Consider the following 24223-nt stretch of genomic DNA (forward strand, 5'->3'; position numbering starts at 1 on the left):
AAACATCAAAGCAAAATTTCATATATAAAATATCTATATCGTGTGAGTCATGTGAGTCTACTGCACCTGTCAATCATAGTCTGATGAGCTGGCAAAGAAAACACTTGGTGTAGCCTGTGGCATTGCATTATAAGTGTTCGCATTAATAAAAGAAGAAGAAAGACTGGCATCATTATTGTAACAGTTACATGGTAAATATATTTAAAAGAGAATAATGAACCACAAATAAATAACAAATCAAATATAAAACTTTATTTGTTTTTATTCGAACAGTGCTGAATTGTCAATATCAGAAAAAAATAAGAATCTTTATCAAATCTAACAAATATGAAAATCATCCCTATAATAATTACAAGTCATTTTTTACAAAATATTTGTCAATAATAATAATGTTTCATAATAATTATTTCTACAATATACAAAGCTTTGAGCTTTAGTTTCCTGAAGCAAATTTCAAACCATGTCATTCATTCATACAGGGAACAGATGGTTCAGTCTCTTTTTACTTTCTCAGGGAAAAACACTTTTATTTGGATGATACACATCATCTCCAAGCAGGTCAGCTGTCATCATTATCATATATATCTGCCATTAAACAAACAAATTCACAATAAATACATCAAATTTGTATTCATTTGCTATAATAATTACAAATAAAATATCCATTTTTTTATACTATTTCAGCTAGCATTAAAAAGTAAAACATTTAATTTAGGAGGGAAAAAATGATGTACCTGAAGCAGCGTCAATGTCATCATAAACATCATTCTCCCTGAAAATGAAAACAGAGGATAACATTTTTAAAATATATGTTTAGTAAATAAAAATCACTTAATGTTTTACTGTATTTAAGTAAAAGAATACACACTCAGGCAAAAGGTAATTCAATGGCACGTATCCATCTGTGCAAAGAGAAAGAGTATAAAATTATTTAATTGTGATATATGATTGTATACTTATTTAATCAAGATAAAATCAGATCTTTATTTCTCCCTCCTCTTGGTTTAAATGCAGCTGAAGAAAGAAGGCAAAGCTTCAATAGCATATATTTTCCAGCAGGCGGTGTCTGACTCACATTTCCCCTCGTTATTACGGCACAGAACTCGCTTCTTGTTGGTCTCCTGTATAACCTCGAGAATCTCTCCACGGACCACCGGCAGGTCTTTGTTCCCACCCTTCTTCAAACTGGCATTAGGGTCCACCATCATGGTGTACAGAACTCGGATGGGCCCTTCAAACTGTTAAATAGTTTGATATCTTTTATATTTTACAATTTAAGACATCTTAAAGGTTCTCATGGCAATAAGAATCAAAGCTAATCTGTGCAAAAAATGGACAAAAGTAAGACAGATTTACCTTAAATTTCTTTCGAAACTCTTTCTCCTGCTGCTTGGCCTTTTTCGGATCGTGGCTAAACAAAACCATATGGTATTAATATTACAAAAGAAGCATTAAGCTTTTTAAAAAAAATTGTGATCATTATATGATTCATATTTTGAACATTCACTAGAAAAAATTTGCAACTAGCCTCAGGTTAGGGAAGCTAAAACAAAAGCTCTCTTCTTCCTCTGTGTAGAGTTTACACTATAGTTACCCATTAACACATTAATTCAAATGGGATTTAGAAGGTTTGTCATTTGTTTAAAGCTGAAGAGAGACACTTCATACATACAACATGAGACAAAAATAGCAAATAAATGGAAAACAATTGGTGTGATTGCTTGTTTTGTAATGGAACACAGATAGGCCTTAAGGTGCGGTCACATCAGTGAAATTTCTGCAAAATTTTGCAGGCAAAAACAGGTCCACTGTCTGCAGTCAATAGTATAACAATGTATGATGCACAGAACTCACATTCAAACCAAGCAGCTTTCTGATGCAGTGCCACAAATGTACGTGACAAACCTGAACCCGCTGCAAAATTTGCATGGGGAAATCTATTGAAACAACTGGATTTCGCAGGCAAACAACTTGTGGCCGCACCTTTAGTGAATGAAAATGAGTCTAAGTCACGGCAAATACTGGCAGCCAAGGTTTTTTAAATTATTATTTTCAGTATTTGTAGTTTCATCAGCTGAGAGATCAACACTAAAGGCCAGTTCACACCAAGAATGATAACTATAATGATAACTATAATAACTTTTTGTTCTGGTTCTCAAGGGAGCACCTAGAAATGCTGCTTGGTACTCAAACTTTACGCAACACTCTTATCCTACAAGTTGTCGTCATCACTTTCCTCCTGACTGCTCTCCTCACTATCTTCTTTGCTCTCGAGATAATGATGATGATGTTTTGTTTTTATTTTGTCAGTGTGTTGAATCTGCTGTTCGGAGTCACGTGATTTCAGCAGTTTGGCGGTTTGACACGCGATCCGAATCATGATTCGATACACTGATTCATAACGCTCCGAAGCTTCCTGAAGCAGTGTATTGAAATCGGCCATCACTATATAAGTCATTATTTAATTTTTTTGGCACACCAAAAATATTCTCGTCGCTTTATAATATTAATATTGAACCACTGTGCTCACATGAACGGATTTAAATATGTTTTTAGTAAATTAATGGATCTTGAGAGAGGAAATGTCATTGCTGGCTATGCATGCCTCACTGAGTCATAGGATTTCAACTAAAATATCTTAATTTGCGTTCCGAAGATTAACGAAGAACTTATGGGTGTAGGACGGCTTTAGGGTGAGTAATAAATTACAGAATTTTCATTTTTGGGTGAACTAACCCTTTAACACTAATGGTACAGACAACAGCAGGAATATTAGGCTGCTGTCACTTTAAGACCGAATGTGCGGACTGAATATAATGATACACATCCAGTTTCTTTCTCAACCGTTTACTTATGACATAACCGAGAAAATACTTGCTGAGATGGGTATTTTGACAAAATTTTGTGTGTATGTGTCCGTTCAAGCGCAAGTAAACGTGAACGAAGAATTAATTTGGTGGAGCGCTGTCTGAAAGGCTCTCTCTCTCTCTCTCTCTCTGCATGTAAGCGAATCCTGATTTTCGACTCTTCTTCCACATTTAAAATCATTTGAATGTGTAAATTGGCAAGACAAAACATGTCCAAATGATGGTTAAACTTAGCAGTTAATCAACGAATCATCATGCGTGCCAAACCACGGGGCCTGGTGCAAAAGGATCAACTGTGATCTGTTGCACAACTAATAATTAATGAACACACTTATCATCATGATTGCTATCTTACCAGAAATGGAGAAAAATCCTACACCTGTAAGTGAATGTGTCCCCAAAAATGTTGGTACTCAAATGTTCTTACTTCCCTCCACGTTTCAGGTACGCATCATTTATTTTTACCACGCATGCACACCTGTGCACCAGTTATGTGTATATAAACCTATATATCAAGTGCCAGACAGAACCCTTATAGAAACTTTTCTTCTAAGAGTGTAATCTGTTCCCTCACAGCCTCATTTTCATAAAATTAAATATTGGTGACTAAGGAAAATTTGTTAAAAAAAGAAAGACAAGAGACACCTGATCTCTGGGGGAGGAGGAGGAAACTCATGGTCCACATCATCATATACATCTGAGAAAAGCAGAATCCAAACATATCAATCCAATGCAGAAAAATCTCTAAAAAAGACTTTTCAATCCAATGCAGAAAAACCCTCTAAAAGTAGAGGTCTGTGTAGGATTACTCACCATCGCTGTGAAAACTGCTGCAAAGAGAAGAAAAATAAAAAACACAATATGAGTTCAAACTGTTGAGTCATATTAGAAATATCCTTTGTCTTTCCTCAACATGAGGCTCACCTGTCCAGTTGGTCGTTGGAGCCGATATCATCATAAAATTCTGGGTTGATGGCCTGGACTACAGGAGGTTGGAAGGAGGGGGTGGCTTGATTACGGAGTTTCCGCTTCACTTCCTCATAATCCACATCCACACAGGAGTTGCTGATGTAGCCAACTGCAATGGTTAACACAGATATATTCATAACTTTCTGAATATTTTACTGTTGTTTTCTTTCGTTATTAAGAAAATGTTGAGCCAAGCTGATAGCTAGACATTAAAAGAAAATTCTGGATTAAAATATAGTTCTTCCATTGTAGAAAATGTAGAACTTCTATTAAATGGAGGAAGATCTGAATGTGAGATTGCATTCGACTGAAAGAAAGAGGCTGGGTTTAGGTTCACTAAATGATTAAAGAAGCCCGGAATACATCACTAGAGAGAAATCTGTTGTTTTACCAGAACATTGTGTTGTACGTAGTGTATAATATTAAGTGTTTTAAGAGTTATGTAATGTAAATTAATTTATTTCAACTCTTTCCACTTATTTGTAAAAGCAAGCAGTAATGCACTTACAATTGAAGTCCATGGGGGCAAAGACATTGAAATGAACACCATTTTAAAAGTACAACCACAAGACTTGAGCATTACACAAATAAACATGAGACTAGTGTGATATAATCACACACAGGCAAAGATAGTCTCAGCTTCAGACATCACGCCCACAGACCGTTGACAAGATGAACGCCGTTGTGTTTACAACTTTGACAACCAGCGCTTATCAGGATCAACAAAACGCTGGATTTTTAAATGTATGTGATGTTCGCGGCACCATTGTTGCAGTAAACTTGCACAACGTTCTTGAATGAATAATTTATTAGATGCACACTGGTCTGTTATTGTAGGGACATTGACTTTCATTTTCACACCCCTAAACCTGACGCGGAACAAAAGGAACTGTGATTGGTTGTGTTACATGTCAGTCAAACGTCTTCTTGGGCGGTCCTTGGCCAATGAAAGCTGTGATAGAGTCCAGACCTTCTGCCGTCAGTCTGAAGGTCTGGCTACGTGAGACTAAAGCCGGGTTCACACTGTGCGATTTATAATAGTCCTTTGCGATGGTTACTTGTCAGACTGTACGAACATGATCCTCATGTCACACTGTGGGATCTCAGCTGTCATTAATGTCAGACTGCACGCGTTAAAAACGGACGCGCACATGAAAACTTGTCCGGAGTTTTACATCTTCAAAACATACACATTCGTTGACAGTGAGCTGCGTTACACACGGGACTGAAATGGTGGCTAACAACGACATCTCTATCATTAATTTTGATCACGGCTTGTCTTGAAAAAAGAAGACAATTTGACGTTTGTTGTAGGAGAAGTCACACTGGAGGATTGTGCGCCAAATCTTCTGACACTGCCAGAATTTCGTCGGAGGTAAAATTTGATCGCAACGGTCATTGACCGGCTGTCGGTGAACATGTCAAACCAGCGATCAAAGACAACAGATTTTAGGCTAGGATTATAGGAATCTTTTAGGATTTGCAAAATTTGTCGGTGACGACCAAATCGTGGCCAAAATCGCACAGTGTGAACCCGGCTTAAAGCAAAGATAACAGAAATTGACTTTTTACATCGAGGCAAACTACATACACAGAAATTATGTACACATTACCAAAATTCCTCCACTGTGAATGTCACATAACCTGATATTGCTGAGTTCAACATGTTCCTGGGTCAACATTTTTGTTGATCCTGGAACAACATTCAAATCAACCAATCAGTTTTTAGGGACAAGTTTACAGATTATGTCAAGTTTAGGCTAAAAATCATGAATTGGTGCTTCTACATAAGTATTATTCATCTATCATTTCCCTCTGATTTTTGGGATAACTTATGGGTAGGGTTAGGTTTAGGGGTAGGAATAGGGTAAGACTAAATTTTCAGACTGGAATGTTGTTCCAGGATCAACAAAATATGTTGACCCAGGAACGCATCTAACTCAGCAAAATCAAGACGTGCGTAAATGTCACTTCACCAAGTACAACATGTTCCTGGATCCCCATCTTTGTTGATCCTGGAACAATGTTTCAATCAACCAATCAGATTTGAAGGACAAGTTTACAGTTTATGTCAAGTTTAGGCTTACAACCGGGGTTAAGGGCTTCTGCACCATTCTTATTCACCTATCAGTTTCCTCTGATTTTAAGGATAAGTTATGGTTTGGGTTGGGTTAGGTTTAGGGGTAGGGATAGAGTTAGGACCAAATTTTCAGACAGGATTGATATTCCAGGATCAATAAAATATGTTGATCGATGAACTTCTCTTACTTGACAAAATTACAGTGACCGTTTTCCATCTAGAACTGCAGACCCAAAGCTAAAAGGATGATTATCCAACATTTACAGCTCAAATATACTGTACCATGTCGGTCTGAATGCTCGATTCTGAAGGTGTGCATTACACTGTAAAAAATTATTGTGGTTTCCAGAATCATTTAGTAAAAAATACAGAAAAACTTATATACTTATAAGTGCTTTAACAAAAATACAAACTGCATACTTCTGATTTAACTTTGTGAAAAGTCTTGCCCCAGTAGAATTCCATTGTAAGTGCATTGCTTCAAAGTCCCTTTAAAGGATTAGGTCACTTTCAAATAAAATTTTCCTGATAATTTACAAACCCGATTCCAAAAAAGTTGGAACACTGTACAAATTGTGAATAAAAAAGGAATGCAATAATTTACAAACCTCATAAACTTATATTTTATTCACAATAGAATATAGATAACATATCAAATGTTGAAAGTGAGACTTTTGCAACTTATTAGGTAAATTGGCAACATGATTGGGGTATAAAAAGAGCCTCTCAGAGTGGTAGTGTCTCTCAGAAGTGAAGATGGGCACAGGATCACCAATTCCCCCAATGCTGCAGCAAAAAATAGTGGAGCAATATCAGAAAGGAGTTTCTCAGAGAAAAACTGCAAAGAGTTTGAAGTTATCATCATCTACAGTGCATAATATCATCAAAAGTTTCAGAGAATCAGGAACAATCTCAAGGCCGGAAAACCATACTGGATGCCTGTGATCTTCGGGCCCTTAGACAGCACTGCATCACATACAGGAATGCTACTGTAATGGAATTCACAACATGGGCTCAGGATTACTTCCAGAAAACATTGTCGGTGAACACAATCCACCGTGCCATTCGCTGTTGCCGGCTAAAACTCTATAGGTCAAAAAAGAAGCCATATCTAAACATGATCCAGAAGCGCAGGCGTTTTCTCTGGGCCAAGGCTCATTTAAAATGGACTGTGGCAAAGTGGAAAACTGTTCTGTGGTCAGAAAAATCTAAATTTGAAGTTCTTTTTGGAAAACTGGGACGCCATGTCATCCGGACTAAAGAGGACAAGGACAACCCAAGTTGTTATCAGCGCTCAGTTCAGAAGCCTGCATCTCTGATGGTATGGGGTTGCATGAGTGTGTGTGGCATGGGCATCTGGAAAGGCACCATCAATGCTGAAAGGTATATCCAAGTTCTAGAACAACATATGCTCCCATCCAGACGTCGTCTCTTTCAGGGAAGACCTTGCATTTTCCAACATGACAAAGCCAGACCACATACTGCATCAATTACAACATCATGGTTGCGTAGAAGAAGGATCCAGGTACTGAAATGGCCAGCCTGCAGTCCAGATCTTTCACCCATAGAAAACATTTGGTGCATCATAAAGAGGAAGATGCGACAAAGAAGACTTAAGACAGTTGAGCAACTAGAAGCCTGTATTAGACAAGAATGGGACAACATTCCTATTCCTAAACTTGAGCAACTTGTCTCCTCAGTCCCCAGACGTTTGCAGACTGTTAGAAAAAGAAGAGGGGATGCCACACAGTGGTAAACATGGCCTTGTCCCAACTTTTTTCAGATGTGTTGATACCATGAAATTTAAAATCATCTTATTTTTCCCTTAAAATGATAAATTTTCTCAGTTTAAATATTTGATATGTCGTCTATGTTGTATTCTGAATAAAACATTGAAATTTGAAACTTCCACATCATTGCATTCTGTTTTTATTCACAATTTGTACAGTGTCCCAACCTTTTTGGAATCGGGTTTGAAAAGAAGTTTCGAAAAGGTCGAAATCAGGTCGAAAAGAAATTAAGGTTTTTGATGAAAACATTCCAGAATTATTCTCCTTATAGTGGACTTCAATGGCCTCCAATTCCACCAGATGAACCAGAAAAAAAATACAACTGTATATGCTTTATAAACACAAATGATCACCTTGCACGTGCTTCCACTTTCCATATTCTTCAAAAAGCTTATGCTGTATGTCCTACACCTTCCCTATTCAACTTACAGAACGAACGCAGAACCAGTTCCATTTTTTCCATAAGTAGAACAGGGAAGGTGTAGGACATGCAGCGTAAGCTTTTTGAAGAATACGGAAAGCGGAAGCATGTGCAAGGCGATCATTTGTGTTTATAAAGCATATACACTTGTATTTTTTTTTTTTTGAAAATGACTGATCGTTTCAATAGATAAGACCCTTATTCCTTGTCTGGTATCGTTTAAAGCCCTTTGAAGCTGCACTGAAACTGTAATTTTGACCTTCAACCGTTTGGAGGACTGAAGAAAGAAAGACATGAACATCTTGGATGACATGGGGGTGAGTAAATTATTAGAAAAATTTTATTTAAAAGTGAACTAATCCTTTAAGACAAGCCATTTCACTCGGTGACCATCTTTGAAACGCCTTTCGGGCATTCAAGTGCAGCTCCTCTGGGTAAACATCAAATTTTCCAATGTTGTTCACCAAGCTTTAAGCGATTAAATTTCATATTTGAAATCACCAATGAAATCTGACAATAATTGCCTCATAAATTTAGTTTCTAAACGCTTGAATCATGCCAAAAAATGGTATTTTTCAGGCTGGTTCAAGCTAATGCGCATGCACAGTCCTAAATGGTTAAGTTCACCATTTCGGAGGCGCGCGTCTGACTAACGGCCACTGCAGTGACGCAATAACTTTACCAATCGGCAATTGGCTCTTATTTAGAAGGCAGGACTTATTCCGCCATAGCCTATTGCACGTTGCACTTTCAAAACAATATGAGTGATGCGTTCTATAGTCTTTGATTGCTTTAAACATGATTTTCACATGATCATGTCAAAGTTAGAACTTAAGCTTATGGCTTACTGCTGCCCCTCAGGTTTCGTGCCAGCCATTTCCCTTCAGGGTTATTGTTCACACGGATGATCTCCACGCTCTCCCCCTGTCGCACGATCAGGTCATTCTTTCCACCTTGCCAGTCGTCTCTCACACGAGCCATGTGGATAACCTCAATAGGTCCATTTAGCTGCGCAAATAAACACGAGTATGAACATGCTAATATCTACGGGAAGCATGCAAAAACACACATAAACACATTCATGACGTGATGCCTCTTTTTAGCTTCAGCAAAGACAAAATTGTTACCTTAAATTTTTTTCTATACTCGTTTTCCTGCTTCTGCTTTTCCTTCAGTTCTTTCTTGTCCAGCTCTACCTTTTTATTATCTTTTAAGACATGCCTCTCAATAGGGACTGGTCTGCAACATATAGAAAATCACAGTTAAAATTAAAGGAACAGTTCAAACCAGAATCACTTACTTTCTTCAGTGGGACACAAAAGGAGAAACAAAAGAAGGCTGCATTTACTTGATTAAAAAAACAGTAAAATAGTAATATTGTTAAATATTATTGCAATTTAAAATAACTGTATTCTATTTTAATATAAATTAAATTTAAATTTATTCCAGTGATGCAAAGCTGAATTTTCAGCATCATAACTCCAGTCTTCAGTGTCACATGATCCTTCACAAACCATTCTAACATGCTTATTTCTTGTTATTTATTACACATTTCATGTTACTATTTTTTTTTTGTAAACTGATACATTTTTTTTTCAGGATTCTTTGAAGAATATAAAGTTTAAAATAACAACATTTATTTGGAACAGTTTACTATCGCTTTTGATTATTTAATGCATCACTGCTGTATTAATTTATTAAAAAAATCTTACTGACCTCTAAACTTAAACTTAAATTAAAAATAAAACACCGAAAACTGAAATCATTTTAAATGCTATAAATACATTTAGCACCACAATATAATGTACAGTACAAAAAAAAAAAAAAAGGATAATAATTTAGACTTGCTAAAATTGAGTTTCTAATACATTATAAAGAGTTATAAACAGTTTGAGTGAGTTCTGGGTGACAGCAAATGTAGTTTAAATAGGGGAAACTAGCATGCACAATTAAATATCCAATACCAACCGTTATCAGTTAACTAAAACTTTTCTAATATTAACTAATAACAGATAAGGTATCTATATACCTATAAAATTCCTACTTCTATATGTAAATTACTTAATGTTATTAAGCAAGTGGTGCAATTTTACATTTATATTTACCTATAGCTTTTATCTAAAGTGAATATGTAAGTGCTGTGACTATTCCCGGTTAAGTCTAGCACAGTACATGTAAGTTTTTTAAATAAATAAAAAGTGAAAGAAAGTGATATGTGAAGGCCAAGAATGGTAACCCATACTCAGAATTTGTCCTCTGCATTTAACCCATCCAAGTTAATGGAGACACATTAGCAGTAGTGAACCCACACACACTGCAATATGTATAAATAGATATACAGAATAGAACAGTAAGTGTCAGTATTAAAGTGTCAAGTGTTGACGAAAAAGTCTTTAGCCATTTCTTAAAAATGGCTCAGCTGTTTGGGTTAAGTTCACCAGCATGGAACAGTCCAGGTAAAGGTCTGTGAAAGTGATTCTGTGCCTCTTTGGGATGGCACCACAACTCGCCGTTTACTTGCAGAATGCAAGCTTCTGGAGAGCGCATAAGTCTGAAGTAATGAGTTTAGGCATTTTAATGTGTTCATGTTTGTGGCATCTGAACAAGCTGTTTTTGCAGTTAGAAATGCAGCTAGAAATGATCTGGGTGGGGAGGGATATTTGTATTGTAAATGGTTTGGAAATGCATGATTTATAAATGTATGACTTACTTGTCTGGGTCTTCATAGATTTCCTGATCGCTGTCCTACAATACAATAAAATAGCACATTAGAGACCACGCTGCAGCACTGTAACCCTTGCAGATGGAGACCCTTAAACACACATCCTCGCTTTCACTCGTTCTGACATACATACAAGCAAAAATAACCTAACAGACCGACCTCGTGCTGAGAAGGGTAACTGTCAGTCCATGAGTCTGCAACATGAGAAGACATATGTGCTGTATTGGTGAATTTATTTTTTGTAGAAATAATTCTGCAGTTATCTGCTTTTCATAGTAAAGAAAACCCAACATTTGAGACTAATGCATGATTATCTTTTGGCTGCCACAGTGCTGGGGTGTTATGAGTGGTCACCAGGGCACTGCTTTGTGGTTTTTAACCCATTGCTATGTGGTTTCTTACTGGAATAAGTTTACAGAGCCCACCCTCAAGACTCTACGATAATCTGATCTCCAGATATGGCTTGGGTCGCTCAAAGTAAATCTATGAGATTATTTCATCTGCTTTATCGCCCACCAAGCAACAATCATAAGTCAAATTGCATTTATGTTTACCTCTTGGCTTGGGAGGTGGGGGAGGAGGTGGTGGGAGTGAGCTGATGTCATCATAGGTTTCGGGCTCCGGGGAAATGTTTCTGATCCAGACGACACATGCAAATGAGAATTAGATCAGATACTTACCCAGTCAGACTCATTGTCAGCAAACATACTTCACTCTCTAATAATAACAACACAGTGGGATAAAAACAACCGGTAACCATAATGCAACACAATACATGCATATCTGAACTGGTTTCAAAAGAATCTGCATAAAGAGTCAGGAAATGCCACAGAGCGTGCTTTACACCCACATACTTCCAGGATGAAAGGTTGCACTGTAAGATGCACGCATAAAGCGATGCAATACAATGGAAGGTGTTGTGTCGTGAAATTCAGAATTATTGTCTCTTTATACTTCAGAGATAAAGTACTGATATGGAAACATTTACAGCTCAGAGATCTATTCTATATTTATGCTTCAGTTTCCTTTCCCTTCTCTTCCAAACTGGCAATCTAGAGAATTACGAACAACCACATATTACTCACAATTCTGAAAAGGATGACGTCAACTTTGGGGGTCTTGCTGGTCCTGGTAAAACACAAATACACCAAATAAAACTAATTCAACACAAAGATTTGCTTAACAAGTCTATGAACAATAGCTATTACATAGTTCCTGTATCACAGGTCATATGGACCAATAAATGCAAATGTTTATTGAGGAGTGATGTATTTTTTATTACTGATTTGTATGTGTATGCAATAAAAGATTGAAAAGGCATTTGTTTTCCATTCAAAATGGCTCCTACCTTTCAAACATTGTGATTCTATAGGTCTTTTGGGAAGAACAACAGGGGCTTTTTTCCGTAAGTGATCCAGATTTACATAGGGAGGCCGTTTTGGTTTTGACGGTCGTGGTCCGACATTGGGAAGCGGCTTCCTTAGCGGTACTACCTCCGACACACTCCTCTGGCTCGGCAGTGGCGGTTTGAAAGCTGAAGACACTTTCATGTCGCTTTGCTGTTTTAGTATCTTGCTCTGAAGAAGTTCTCCTGTCAGTTTGACTCTGCTCGGCACATTGACCTCCGTAGGGGGCGTTTTAGGACTCTCCTGGGCTCCTAAACGATGAGCGGGAGGAGGCCTTGGGAACACTCCTTGAGGACCCGAGTGAAACATCTTTGGTTCACCTAAAGAGTTCAGAGGAACGACTGGTCTTGGAGGCACAGCTGAAGTCTTGTTTCGGAGCACTCCATTGGTTAGAGACTCTGGCAGCGCACCAACTGCGTGAGGTTTCATGGCGGATCCGCCTCCGGAACCTGCCATTTCTAACTGAGCGTGAAATTTGGCCCGGAGGGCCTTGACATCCACATTTTCTTCCTATAAAAAAATGTCATTATTTCTCATTTGAGCCATAAAACAATTAAAGTTTTGACTGGTGCCTTTCACATGTAAAAACCTGTTAACTGGTTATCCATATGTTGCCTTACTTTATACAGTGAAATGTCATTGATCTAATGAGACATTTCTTGCAATTTTACAGTAAAATGCTGCAAATGTACTGCAAAAAGAAGTAAAAAAGTCATCCTATAATTTACACTCCACCTGTTGGTTATATACATTAGGGTTTTTTTGTTACATCTTATGTTATATTTATGTTTATTGCATTATTTTTATGTCATATGTGTTACCATGATAAACTTTCTCTTGCGTTTTTATGATGCTTGTCAGTGTATTATAAAGTAAAACTGTTCAGCTATAAAAATCAAAAGGAATATATCCCATTCAAACTGTTGTTAAATCAATAGTAAATCAACCCTATGAATAAGAAAACCATTCTGAGTTAATCATTTGCAGTAAGTTGCTGTGATGTTAGATGTTAGTCGTGTTTAGTGGCGCTGGTTTGTGCTGTTTTAGAAATGTTGTGTTTCATGGCGAGAGAAACTGGAGCAAACAATACATGACACGGTTGTAGCAGTAGCACTGATGGCTTGTGTCACATAAACATCCATCTACACAGCATCTGACCTTGTGGGTGCTTTACCACACAATATTAACAAGTGTGAGCATGCAAGATACAGAGCAGGTGTGAATTTTCCAAAAAAATATATGAAATTTAACTGTCTGAGCTATAGTGATGAATACATAAAAATTGTGACAAATGTATGGATAGATCGAAGAATATTCTCTGTCTCACTTCAAACAGTTAAAGGAATGTTCTAGGTTTAAAATGGCTCTTTAAACCACAGAAAATTATTTTAACTAGCAGTAATTCACCGACATTTAGAAGTCTATGGGGAAAGGGATTGTACTGCTAAATTAAAGACAATTTTGACTAATGTACTGCACAAGTAACACATTAAAGGGTTAGTTCACCCAAAAATGAAAATTCTGCCATTAATTACTCACCCTCAATTCGTTTTACAACCCTGAAACCTTCGATCATCTTCAGCACACAAATTAAGATATTTTTTGATGAAATCCAATGGCTCAGTGAGAAAGCAAAGCCACTGAACCTCTCAAGATCCACAAAGGTACTAAAAACATATTTAAAACAGTTCATTTGACTACAGTGGTTTGCATAAATGACAGAATTTTCATTTTTGGGTGAACTAACCCTTTAAGTATATGCAATGCTTTAACAAAAAATACTTTATTTCCTTTCATTTTACTTTTTAAATATACATTCTTGGTCTTGTATATTTTCAAAATCTCAGAATATCAAAAATGTAATTGATTCACATATTCCTTTTAGCCTCCCCCATACGACAGGCTCTGTTCTAGTACTGTATGTAATGCCCACTTTTAATGAACCAATCAATTCCTGACTCAAAACGTGGTCACATTTAACATTGCTCAGTGAAATGCAATAATCTTTGTGATCTGGAATTTTATTTAAAGGTAAAACATTTCCTAATAAAGACTTTGCATCAGGTTTTTCATGCAAATTCGCCATGCTGATCAACAGAATGCAGCTTGGTTTGAAATTGACTTCTGTGTGAGCACTCTTAAAAATAAAAAAGGGGGTTTTCACAGCAATGCCATAGAAGAACCAGTTTCTGTTTCACAAAGAACCTTTCAATTAACAGTTCTTATAAGAACCATTTTTTTGTATAATGTGAAGAACATTTTAATCATCTATAACACCTTTCTCCTCAATAAAGTACCTTTTGTGGAATGGAAAGTTTCCATGGATGTTAATGTTCTTCATGGAACCATCAGTGCCAATAAAGAACCTTTATTTTACAGAAGAAAATAAATGTTCCAAATCAGCTTTTCAGGTTTACTTTTGTTAACATCATATTTAACCAAACATACGCAGACTTTCATTGCAAATGATTTACTATAATCATGTTGTTTGATTTGCATTTTTGCTTGTCCTTATAAACTGAAGACGAGTTGAAAGGATTTTCTGTGGTATTCGACAGTAGGCCACAGATGCTATCGATAGTTTAACTTGTAATGAACCTGAAATGTTCTGCTCAGAGAACTTAATTGCAATGGAATGCATTGTTGTTTGTTCAAAAAAAGCATTGATCAAAATCAGCAGGTGGAAGGCAGAAGTTTTTAGCAGAAGTATGCCATCTCTGTGGTGTTGGCAGAATGGACTATAATAGTCCTCAGACCACACGTTGTCATTATGACATCTTGTATCCTCATTAAGACTGGACAGTGAATGTTACTAATTCGTCCGTATTAACTTTCTTTAAATAGTGAGTGCACACATTACTATCAGTGATTGATCAGGCATCTGTTAACCTGCAGCATATTTTAAAAGAAAACTTCATGACATCAGACATTGTGGGGAAGATAATGAACTCGAAGTGTTTAAAGTGAACAGCAGATTCAGAACAATAGTGAGGCACAGGAAGTGTCTTCAACCACACACCTTTGCACAGCACATCACTCAACAGTGGTTGCCATAGAGACGACAGTCAATAGTGAGCCAATCAGCCGCATGCTTTGCTAAAGAACACAACCCGTGTCAATGACAAAAGAAAAATGAAAGCTTTGTCTCATCTGTTCTAGCCACATTCCAAACAATTATATATATCATTCACACACCCTTTAAAATCACACTCAAATTATTTCAGGGGAAAGGAAGCACAAGTCTTTTTTTCATTTAAGGATTTTGTATTAAGTCATCAACTGAGGCCAGAGTTTATCACCAAAATCTAGTTTTGAGAATCAGTCATTGAAAACCCTATACTAGCTGACCACTAATCAGAATATCTCTATGGTGGGTGCCCATCGTTTGATTAACTACATCAATAATCACAGTACAGATGATGATTTATTACAGCACACAATAAATATATATACATATATAAAATTCATAAATAAATTATAATCATAAACAATGATCTATTATAATCAATTATAATTAGGGATGCATCGATACCATTTTTAAGGACCGAGTACGAGTACTTTTTTTCTGGTACTGGCCAATACCGTTACCTATACATTTATTAATTTCTTTTTTCTTTTCTTTTTTTGTGATGTTGCAGTTTTCCAAGCACAACACAGTGAGACTAATGAATGCAGGACAGCTTCTTCATTATTACTCTAATGAAAAAAGTAATAATTTTTGTGTGCTTGTCACACACATAAAGCACAAATTTCACAATGTCCAATAAATAACCTTCAAAGGGCATAATTATTATATAAGTCATACTAAAAATAATAGTAATAATAAAAAAAGAAGTCTTTTTTAACCTGCCTTTCAAAAAGTGCTACAAAAATATTACAGAACAAATGTGAACCAATGTAAACACAACCTTGTGAACAGATTTCTCAAGGTGGAATATGGACGAGTGGGCAATATGACCATGATATGAAAAATTTTATATATACATACATACAATCATTTAACATCTTTTGTTGTTTTATTAACATTAATGACAGACAAATATTTAATTAGGCTACTCTCCCTTTAAGACCGAATCCATGTATGTAATATCCTGATACATATCCTGTTTTCACCAACCTGTTTGTGTCCACTTAAGCCATAACCGACTGTATTTACATGAGATACTCCACACGATGGACATTTTGACAACTATTTGTGAATTTGACCATTCAGGCGCAAGGAGAACGGGATCGCGCACAAGAAGGAGAGAGAGCGCTTCTGGTCTGTCATTCAGCGCGATTTGCAAGCAGTTCGCAATGTGTCGGTTGTCATCATTAATTTTGAATTATTTCCACACCCCTGAGGCTGACATTTTTTTCTGCTGCTGTCGTCGGTGTCTCTGTGTACAGAAAATTCTGTCAGTTACGTCACGTGAGGTATCGGTCTTCGGTATCGGGGGGTTTTTTACGAGTACGAGTACAAGTAGGCCTACATGAACTTGGTATCAGGCCCGGTGCATCCCTAATTATAATCATATAAAAGTATTTAAGTGCAGAGCATGAATATGGAAAGGTTTTCACTGTAAATTTAGCCGTGGTTTAACAGCTTTTTAATGTAAGTGCCTCTGTTAACTTTGGCTAAAGCAATATATCCTCATTTTGAATGAACGCTGAAAAGTTGTTAAAGGTATACAGTGTGAAAAAAGAATGAACAACAGGTAACAAGACAACGCAGGATTACATTACCCCAGGGTTTAAAATGATCTTATGTTAACAAAAACCATGATTAGAGTTTCCTCACTGCTTCTCAAAACAGGGAGATCTCTGAATAACTCAATAGCACACACAGTATTTTGGGGTCTCGGCTGCTGATGATGAACAAAAATACTGGTGATCACTGTGACACAGCCTTTGCACAATGGGATGCCTTTTTAAGTAATACTAATATGAATACTACACTGTAAAAATTATTTTCATGACGTTATCACAACTTTTTTTCTTTTGTCAAATCAACTTAGATAATTAACGTGGAACATATAACATAATATCTTGAGTTTCTGTGATTCAACCAATCGCCTTCATTGTATTAACTCAAATTTTTAATTTCAATGAACTCAAAATTTTTAGGCAAGCAGGTAACTTACGTTTTTAAGTTAAACCAACAATTCTTTTTTACAGTGTAATACTAATAATAAGGTCACACTTCAGTTTAAGGTCCATTTCTCACTATTAACTAGCTATTAACTATGACTTTTGAATCAATAAACTCCTCATTACTGCTTATTATTAGTTAGTAAGGTAGTTGAGTTTATGTATTGGGTATAGGATTAAGGGATGTAGAATATGGCCATGCAGAATAAGGCATTAACATGTGCTTTATAAGTACTAATAAACAGCAAATATCCAATATGTATGCTAATAATTAACTAGTTAATAGTGAGATTTGGACCCTAAACTAAAGTGTTAGCAATAACATCAACAGCAATGATAATAATTAAATACATGGAAAGCAAATTAGATTTTAGGTTTGTCTATTTTATGATAGGCTAGTATCAGAATTAACTAAACCTTTAATCAGCTGTCACTTAATAATTATATGAGAGCTTTGAAAATACTCATTTACGGTAGTTTTGCTAAAAAGAAGATCAAGGTGTCCTTACCATGTGTTTTATCTCCAAAGTTTCATGTCATGTGAGTACGGCTGAACAGAACGGCAGACTGCAGCAGTTTCCTGAAGCGCAGATGACAGATCAAACACACTTGTTACAGCAGGAAGTAAAATAGAAATAAATGTAGACAAATCCATTGGGCCATTGTGCATTTACATATAGGCTATCTACCGGTTTTATGAGGCTGTGAGAGGCATTAAAGGGTTAGTTCACCCAAAAATGAAAATTCTGTCATTTATTACTTACCATCATGCCGTTCCACACCCGTAAGACCTAAGATGTCATTGCTCCCTATGGAGGCCTCACGGAGCCATCGGATTTCAACTAAAATATCTTAATTTGTGTTCCGAAGATTAACGAAGGACTTATGGGTGTTGAACGGCATGAGGGTGAGTAATAAATTACAGAATTTTCATTTTTGGGTGAACTAACCCTTTAAAATAATAACCCTGTCTTTCTTTTTAAAAACATGAGAAATATTGTCTTGCATAGGAACGTACCTAGTTTATTGGTTTATTTTAATTTTAATATTTTAATATACATTTTTAAACAAAATTTATGAAAGATTATTGCCTCAGTCAGGGTTGGGCAAAAATACATTAAAATGAATTTTAAAATAAAATACCAAATACCTTTATTTTCAATGTATCAAAATAAACTACAAAATACAGCAACCACACCATGTATCAAAATAAACTACTGTATTTTTTTATTTTAAAAATACTAAAAAATACTTTTACAAGGGTACATGAAATTTCATTGCAAACCTTCCATTGGTTGGCTTATTTGATTGATCCCTTCACCATTACACTGACTCAGTTGATTAAGTAAACAATGTTTGATAGCAACAGCTTTTCTCTGCCCACGTCATGAAATAAATATGACATGCTCAACCAGTTAAAGGCACAATATGTACAGTAAGATTTTTGGATTAAAATTTCCAAAAACCACTAGAACAATGCTATATATTTTGACTTGTGTACTTACATTATCCCAAATGTTTCTGAGAATGTTTAAATCCAGAGAAATAAGCTATTTTAACCAGGACACAGGCTGTGTCCATGCGTCGTTTATCTGGTTTTATTTTGTAGAAACCATGGACACACCAAAGAAAACTAATCATGTTATATAGTTACTTGTTTAAATCTTGTTTTCTTGATTTAATGCGAGTACCATGTTTTACCATGACTAATATCCATCTAGCTTATGCAATGTGCAACAAGAGTCTCACAGAAGCCGCCAAGCGAACGCAGAGTAGCATTATAACAACTTTCAACACAAATGTATCTAATATGATAAACAGTGCTGCATTACCCAACATATGTTAGATCGGCGACTGTGGCATAATAAAAGTTCCACTGCTCTCGAGACGTGCCGCATTCGTCTCTCATTAACAATCACTCCAGCTGTCTCGTTCCAATATCACTCGCCCTGCTCTGCTTCATACTACAAAAACGTTAACACTCTCATCCATAAACATGATTTCTGACTGAGTCCCATCCTGATTCTTTTCCACTGGCTGTAGACTTGAAGACAACACATCCCATGATTCCCACAAAAACAAGGATAAGCGACTGAATAAGCGACCTCTAGTGGCGAAAATTTACATATTGTGGCTTTAACAGAACAAATATTGACATATCCCTGTGATCTCCTAGATGAAGTTTAGTTTTAAAGTAACCCACAGTTTAATGTTTAACAGTTTGCACATAACTCATAATTGTATCCTAATTTAGTTATTTGGTGTTTGGTAATGAAGGGCCTACTTTGCATCAGCAAGACTGACTCAATGACAAACAAGTCATTCATAAGAAGACAACTGATGGCACCTGTATTCATAGCACTAATTAATCATTTGATTGTTAATCATAAATATAGGGGGCTGCTGCTCAGTATAAAAGTTTTCAAGAACATTTAAATTGGTATAGCCTATGCTATTAAAATGAACATCAAAACTTAAAGGAACACTCCACTTTTTTTTGAAAATAGGCTCATTTTCCAACTCCCCTAGAGTTAAACAGTTGAGTTTTACCGTTTTCGAATCCATTCAGCCGATCTCCGGGTCTGGCGGTACCACTTTTAGCATAGCCTAGCATAGTTCATTGAATCTGATTAGACCGTTAGCATCGCGCTTAAAAATGACCAAAGAGTTTTGATATTTTTCCTATTTACAACTTGACTCTTCTGTAGTTAAATCGTGTACTAAGACCGACAGAAAATAAAAAGTTGCGATTTTCAAGGCTGATATGGCTAGGAACTATACTCTCATTCAGGCGTAATAATCAAGGAACTTTGCTACCGTTCCATGGCTGCAGCAGGCGCAATGATGAGCCCCTGCTTGCACAGGGAACGTGCCTTGCAACCATGGAGACGTATGTGAGAGACGCTGCGTAATATCATTGCGCCTGCTGCAGCCATGATACGGCAGCAAAGTTCCTTGATTATTACGCCTGAATGAGAGTATAGTTCCTAGCCATATCAGCCTAGAAAATCGCAACTTTTCATTTTCCGTCGGTCTTAGTACACGATTTAACTACAGAAGAGTCAAGTTTTAAATAGGAAAAATATCAAAACTCTTTGGTCATTTTTAAGCGCGATGCTAACGGTCTAATCAGATTCAATGAACTATGCTAAGCTATGCTAAAAGTGGTACCGCCAGAACCGGAGATCGGCTTAATGGATTCGAAAACGGTAAAACTCAACTGTTTAACTCTAGGGGAGTTGGAAAATGAGCCTATTTTCAAAAAAAGTGGAGTGTTCCTTTAACATTTGTTCTGAACTCAATAAGTCTGGGCAAACTATAGAAACTATTGTAAGCACCAGTCAGAGGCCGCATTTTTATGATGTTATCATGTAGACTTCTTACAAAGTATTTTACAGTATTTTAAAACTACAAAAATACATAACACTAAAGTATTTTGATACAAAATACAAACCCATTTTCATCAACCCTATCAAATACAAATTACAAAATACTATTTTGTAATTGAAATACATGTATCATAAATACTTCCCATCCCTGGCCTCGGTGTGTGGGGTTGACGGTGTGATACTCTAACCATCGAATCACTGATCTTGAGCCAGATGGAGCTTTGTCTCCCTCTGTCGGTCAGATAGGTGTATAACTGAATAACATAAATATTGAGGAGCAGTTCACTGGATGTGAGTACTTTTGTAAAGGACGTCAAAAAAAAAAAAAAAAAAAAAACCTTAGAATAAATAGCCTACTAAAAATGCTATGTGCAGTTTTTTTGTGCCCCTGCCGACCGCGTCATGAAATCTAGTATCTAGTATCATTATGTCCTTTCTCTCTACGCAATCTCGGGATTGGATGGACCTAATATTTCATCTTTCTTTTTCTCTTTTTAAGAAGAGAGGACAACTAAATCATGCTCACTGCTTGAAGACTCCATTTTGTATTGTTTTGCGGTGCCAAAACATTAACAGTCACTTGATATGATTCAAATAGTGTTGTTGAGTGAATAATCTTATTATATAATATTAAACATTGTTATAGCAATATCACAAATATATCACTTAATATTAGGTTTCATGTCAAAAAAAAAAAAAAAAAAAGCCTGAATAATAATAATTATTGTTAGGTACAATGTACTGTGTTGTGCTGCTATTGAGGTGTGATATGGTAGTTAGGACAGGTTTGGTGGCATTGGTTTGTTTAATGGTGGGTTAAGGCAAGGCAGTTTTATTTATATAGCACATTTCTTACACAATGGTAATTCAAAGTACTTTACATAAAAAGGAAACAAATGCGTAAGAATATAAATGGAATGCATAAGAAATAAAAATAACAATACAAACAGAGAATACCACTATCTGGATGAAAGAGTCATGGAGTTTCAGTTAGAATATTTGTCAGCTATATGTTTAAACAGTACCCTTGCAGACAAATCTTCCTGGAACCACCAGGGCTAACTCAATTTTGTTTTCCGTCAGAGCGGATCTAAATGGATTTATTCATCAGAGCTGATCTAAACAGATTTTACTCGTGCCGGAGGGATAACTAAATTTTTTTACAGTGCTCAGCAAAAATGAGTACACCCCCTTTGAAAAGTAACATTTTAAACAATATCTCAATAAACACAAAAACAATTTCCAAAATGTTGACGAGACTAAGTTTAATATAACATCTGTTTAACTTATAACATGAAAGTAAGGTTAATAATATAGAGAACAAAATGTTCAGTTTTACTCAAAAAATTAGGGTGATGCAAAAATGAGTACACCCCACTGAAAGTCTCTGGAGCAGAGCTAAATTTTAGACTACAAATGTCTAATTTAACAAGAATTCAACCACAGGTGAGTCTAATTATTCATTACACAGGTGTCCAGCAGTCAGTTGACTATAAAAGGGTGTTAAAACCCCTTCCCATTTCATGCTGTCAGCAATGGCACCACATGGAAGAGAAATGTCACAAGACCTGAGAAAGAAAATAATTTCTTTACACCAGAAAGGTGAAGGCTACAAGAAGATCAGCAAAGCTTTACTTATCAGTCAGAATACTGCAGCAAAAGTGGTACAAAAATGGAACTGCAACCATCTCACAGAGACATCCAGGTCGTCCATGGAAGTTAACAATTCGACAGGAGCGTCTTCTGATGAGAAGGGTTGAAGAAAATCGGCATGCAAGTTCACTGCAGTTATCTAAAGAAGTATAAAGCCAAACTGGGGTGACTATTTCCTGTGACACAATACAGTGTACAGAATGGCATGTATGGGTGCCGTCCACGAAAGAAGCCTCTCCTAAAGCCCAGGCACAAAAAAGCTCACCTTGAGTTTGCCAGGGCCCATGCTGACAAAGATGAAGACTACTGGGACTCTATACTCTGGAGTGATGAGACCAAGATAAAGGTTTTTGGAACTGATTGCTTCAAAACTGTATGGTGTCACAAAGGTGAGGAATACAAAGAGAAATGAATGGTGCCTACAGTGAACCATGATGGTGTCAGTGTCCTTATGTGGGGCTGCACGAGTGCTGCTGGTGTCGGGGAGCTGCATTTCATTGATGGCATCATGAATTCACACATGTACTGCTCTATACTGAAAGAGAAGATGCTCCCATCACTCCATGCCCTTGGTCGTTGTGCACTTTTCCAACATGACAGTGATCCTAAACACACATCTAAGGCCACTGTTGGATTTCTGAAGAAGAACAGGGTGAAAGTGTTTCAGTGGCTCCTGATCTGAACCCAATCGAACACCTATGGGGAATTCTGAAGAGATAAGTGGAGCATCACTCTCCATCCAGCATCCAGTCTCTAAAAGAAGTCATTCTTGAAGAATGGAAAAAGATAGATGTTGCAAAATGTCGCCAACTTGTTCATTCTTGGTGCTGTCATTAAAAATCACGGAGGCCATACAAAGTACTAGATGTAGTAGTTTTTGTTGTGGGGTGTACTCATTTTTGCATCACCCTAATTTAAGTAAAACTGAAAAATGTGTAATCTAAGTTATATTATTAACCTTACTTTCATGTTATAAGTTAAACAGATGTTATATTAAACTTAGTCTTGTAAACATTTTGGAAATTGTTTGTGTTCATTGAGATATTGTTTAAAATGTTACTTTTCAAAGGTGGTGTACTCATTTACACTGAGCACTGTATATTTGTCGGGTACGTGTGTGTTAAAACATTACCCTTACAGACAAACTCCATGCAGGGATAACAAATGTTTACTTCCTAATTCTCCCAGCTCTTTCAACCATACAGCAAGATTTAAAATGCGTTAAAACAGTCAGAAATAAAAAGAGGATGCATAAAAGAATGACATAAAATGCATTAAAAATGAAATAAAAACAAGAAAAAGAATAAAAGGATGATACATATAAAATAAAGTGCAATCAGTTCAGACAGCACAGCGTTCATTCAGTAAATGGACAGCTAAACCAATGTGTTTTGAGTCTGGATTTGAATGTGACTACTGTTGGAGCACATCTGATCTCCTCTGGAAGCTGCAGCTGGCATAATGGCTAAAAGCAGACTCCCCTTGTTCAGAGCAAACCCTTGGTATTTCTAATTGACTTGATCTTGATGATCTTAGTGATCTGTTTGGTTTATATTCTATGAGCATATCTGCAATGTATTGAGGTCCTAGGCCATTGAGTGATTTATAAACAAGTAACGGTACTTTAAAGGCTCAACATTATGACCACCTTCCTAATATTGTGTTTTCCCAGCAGCACATCGCCTAAAGCTTCACACTGCCTCCACTGGCTTGCCTTCTTCCCATAGTGCATCCTGGTGCCATGTGTTCCCCAAGTAAGCGACGCACACGCACCCGGCCATCCACGTGATGTAAAA

General features: G+C 36.5%; 1 protein-coding gene across 3 annotated transcripts; it reads right to left on the reverse strand.

Moving 5' to 3' along the window:
* Nucleotides 1-255: 255 nt before the first annotated feature.
* Nucleotides 256-17959, reverse strand: si:ch73-40i7.2 (FYN-binding protein 1). 3 transcript variants are annotated; one of them, XM_067388593.1, is made up of 16 exons: nucleotides 17895-17959; nucleotides 12198-12765; nucleotides 11935-11977; nucleotides 11404-11483; nucleotides 11009-11043; nucleotides 10838-10872; nucleotides 9255-9366; nucleotides 8976-9135; nucleotides 3792-3945; nucleotides 3681-3697; nucleotides 3513-3564; nucleotides 1357-1411; nucleotides 1076-1238; nucleotides 869-902; nucleotides 735-772; nucleotides 256-585 (listed from the first exon to the last, which is right to left on the reverse strand). In XM_067388593.1, exons 1-16 carry the CDS (start codon nucleotides 17895-17897, stop codon nucleotides 560-562), a joined length of 1575 nt encoding a protein of 524 aa, XP_067244694.1. In that variant the 5' UTR covers nucleotides 17898-17959; the 3' UTR covers nucleotides 256-559. The 3 variants fall into 3 exon arrangements, with proteins under 3 accessions (XP_067244694.1, XP_067244695.1, XP_067244696.1); XM_067388594.1 differs by lacking the exon at nucleotides 17895-17959 and adding an exon at nucleotides 13795-13883; XM_067388595.1 differs by lacking the exons at nucleotides 256-585; nucleotides 735-772; nucleotides 869-902; nucleotides 3513-3564 and having other exon boundaries at nucleotides 1079-1238.
* Between the last annotated feature and the right edge of the window lie 6264 nt (nucleotides 17960-24223).

The sequence above is a fragment of the Chanodichthys erythropterus genome, chromosome 6 (assembly GCF_024489055.1).
Source record: "Chanodichthys erythropterus isolate Z2021 chromosome 6, ASM2448905v1, whole genome shotgun sequence".
NCBI lineage: Eukaryota > Metazoa > Chordata > Actinopteri > Cypriniformes > Xenocyprididae > Chanodichthys > Chanodichthys erythropterus.

Bases quoted from the DNA above. Each gene is read 5' to 3' on its own strand.
- si:ch73-40i7.2 (XM_067388593.1), bottom strand. The intron at 11,484-11,934 runs GTGAGTAATATG...CGTCTGGATCAG, and splicing joins ACGTCATCCTTTTCAGAATT to AAACATTTCCCCGGAGCCCG. The intron at 903-1,075 runs GTGAGTCAGACA...CTCTTTGCACAG, and splicing joins CCGTAATAACGAGGGGAAAT to ATGGATACGTGCCATTGAAT.